At 48.3% G+C, this 1,392-nt stretch overlaps 1 protein-coding gene across 1 annotated transcript; it reads right to left on the bottom strand.

Moving 5' to 3' along the window:
- Nucleotides 1-1,003: 1,003 nt before the first annotated feature.
- Nucleotides 1,004-1,288, bottom strand: Pmar_PMAR027419 (hypothetical protein; the record flags this gene model as incomplete). The annotated part of the gene is made up of 1 exon (XM_002765732.1): nt 1,004-1,288. The coding sequence occupies one exon, from the start codon at nt 1,286-1,288 to the stop codon at nt 1,004-1,006; it is 285 nt and encodes a 94-aa protein (XP_002765778.1).
- Nucleotides 1,289-1,392: the final 104 nt, after the last annotated feature.

Genomic DNA, 1,392 nt, shown 5'->3' with positions numbered 1-1,392 from the left:
TTTTTAGCCGTCTCTCGCCTTGCTCTCTTACCTCTTTCCTGTCTCGTTCTGAGCAACTCACGTCTCCTGTGGAAATCCGGATCGCCCGAGCCGAGTGGGAATTGCTCGCTTAGTCATCGAAGAGCGCACGCCCACTCACAACACACAGTGTCACAAGAGACGGTCTACCGCCAATGCAGTCTCCTCGTGTAGGATATTACGATTGGTCATCTTGTCATTCTTCTCTTTATACCTTCCACAGTGCCTCTTGCCCGATAAGCGCGCTGTACTTGGCAGTCTGCAAACCCTGAGTAGCTCTTGTAATAGGTGTGCTTTCAGAATACGACGTGTTTATTCACAAATAATGCCTCAAAGCCTTTTCGAAGGAGACATGCGTTACATCCGACATATGATTTCTCAGAGTGATCTCGTGGGAGTGTCTGGCGAAGTATCCTCACCATAACATTGTGCGGTTCAAGAGGGTCCGCGAGGAGACTAGATGAACCGCTTCTCCGAAAACCTATTGCCTTATCCACTCTTTTCAGTGGCGTTAGCGGGTGTACCGCATCTACGATGCGTCAACGTCTTGGACTGACGCAGTTAATGCTTCTGCTTCATGGTACTGGGGAGATGCTTGGCTTTAGCATTTCCTCTCACGTACATAAGTACATGTTTTGCACTATCTACCTACTGCGCGGCTGGTAGTCATTGTTCGGAGCGTCCGTTTGACAGCAATAAGAGACGAAAACGCTTGCAAAGGTAACCCCCCAGTCTCTTGGTATTCCTTTGCGCTTGCCTCGCGGCTCCGCGCATTGGCCACGGGAGACGTTGGCTTAAGTGGTTCCCATCATAATTGACGTATACACCCATCGTTCATAAAGCTACGATGACGATCCCAAAAAGTAAAAAATGAACTAGTTTAATAGTCGTCATCTATCATCATCAATTACCATAGTCGTCTACATAATTCTTCTAGTCGTCTAAGTCGTTATACCATAGAACCTTGAAGTCGTCTACCAAAAAGCTAGTTGGTGTCGTTCTCGATCATAACGTAGTCACGATAGTAGACACGTTGCTCGGCCTGTCTTAGAGAGTCGAGACGTGCCTCTGCATCCACACTGTCGACGCTCAGTAGCTGAATAGCGTGTTCGTACTTGGCAAAGACGTCAGCCATAGACTCCCCTAGGTTCTGGTGCAAGTCGTGAACCACGTTAGTACAGTTGTTGGACTTAGCGTGATCGGACAACGTAGACAGAAACGTACCCTTGTAGAGGCCAAGTAGACGTAGATACGTATAGTGAATACTCATAGGTATACGTTGACACCTACGGGCCCTCAGGTTAGCGTCGTGGGGTAGTGTAGGGACTCCGAGTACGTGACCAGTAGTACTAACGTCCCAACAACGTAGAGAAA

The sequence above is a fragment of the Perkinsus marinus genome (assembly GCF_000006405.1).
Source record: "Perkinsus marinus ATCC 50983 genomic scaffold scf_1104296974974, whole genome shotgun sequence".
Lineage (NCBI taxonomy): Eukaryota > Perkinsozoa > Perkinsida > Perkinsidae > Perkinsus > Perkinsus marinus.
Note: the sequence above shows the minus strand (reverse complement) of the source record. Positions and strands in the feature narration are given on the sequence as shown.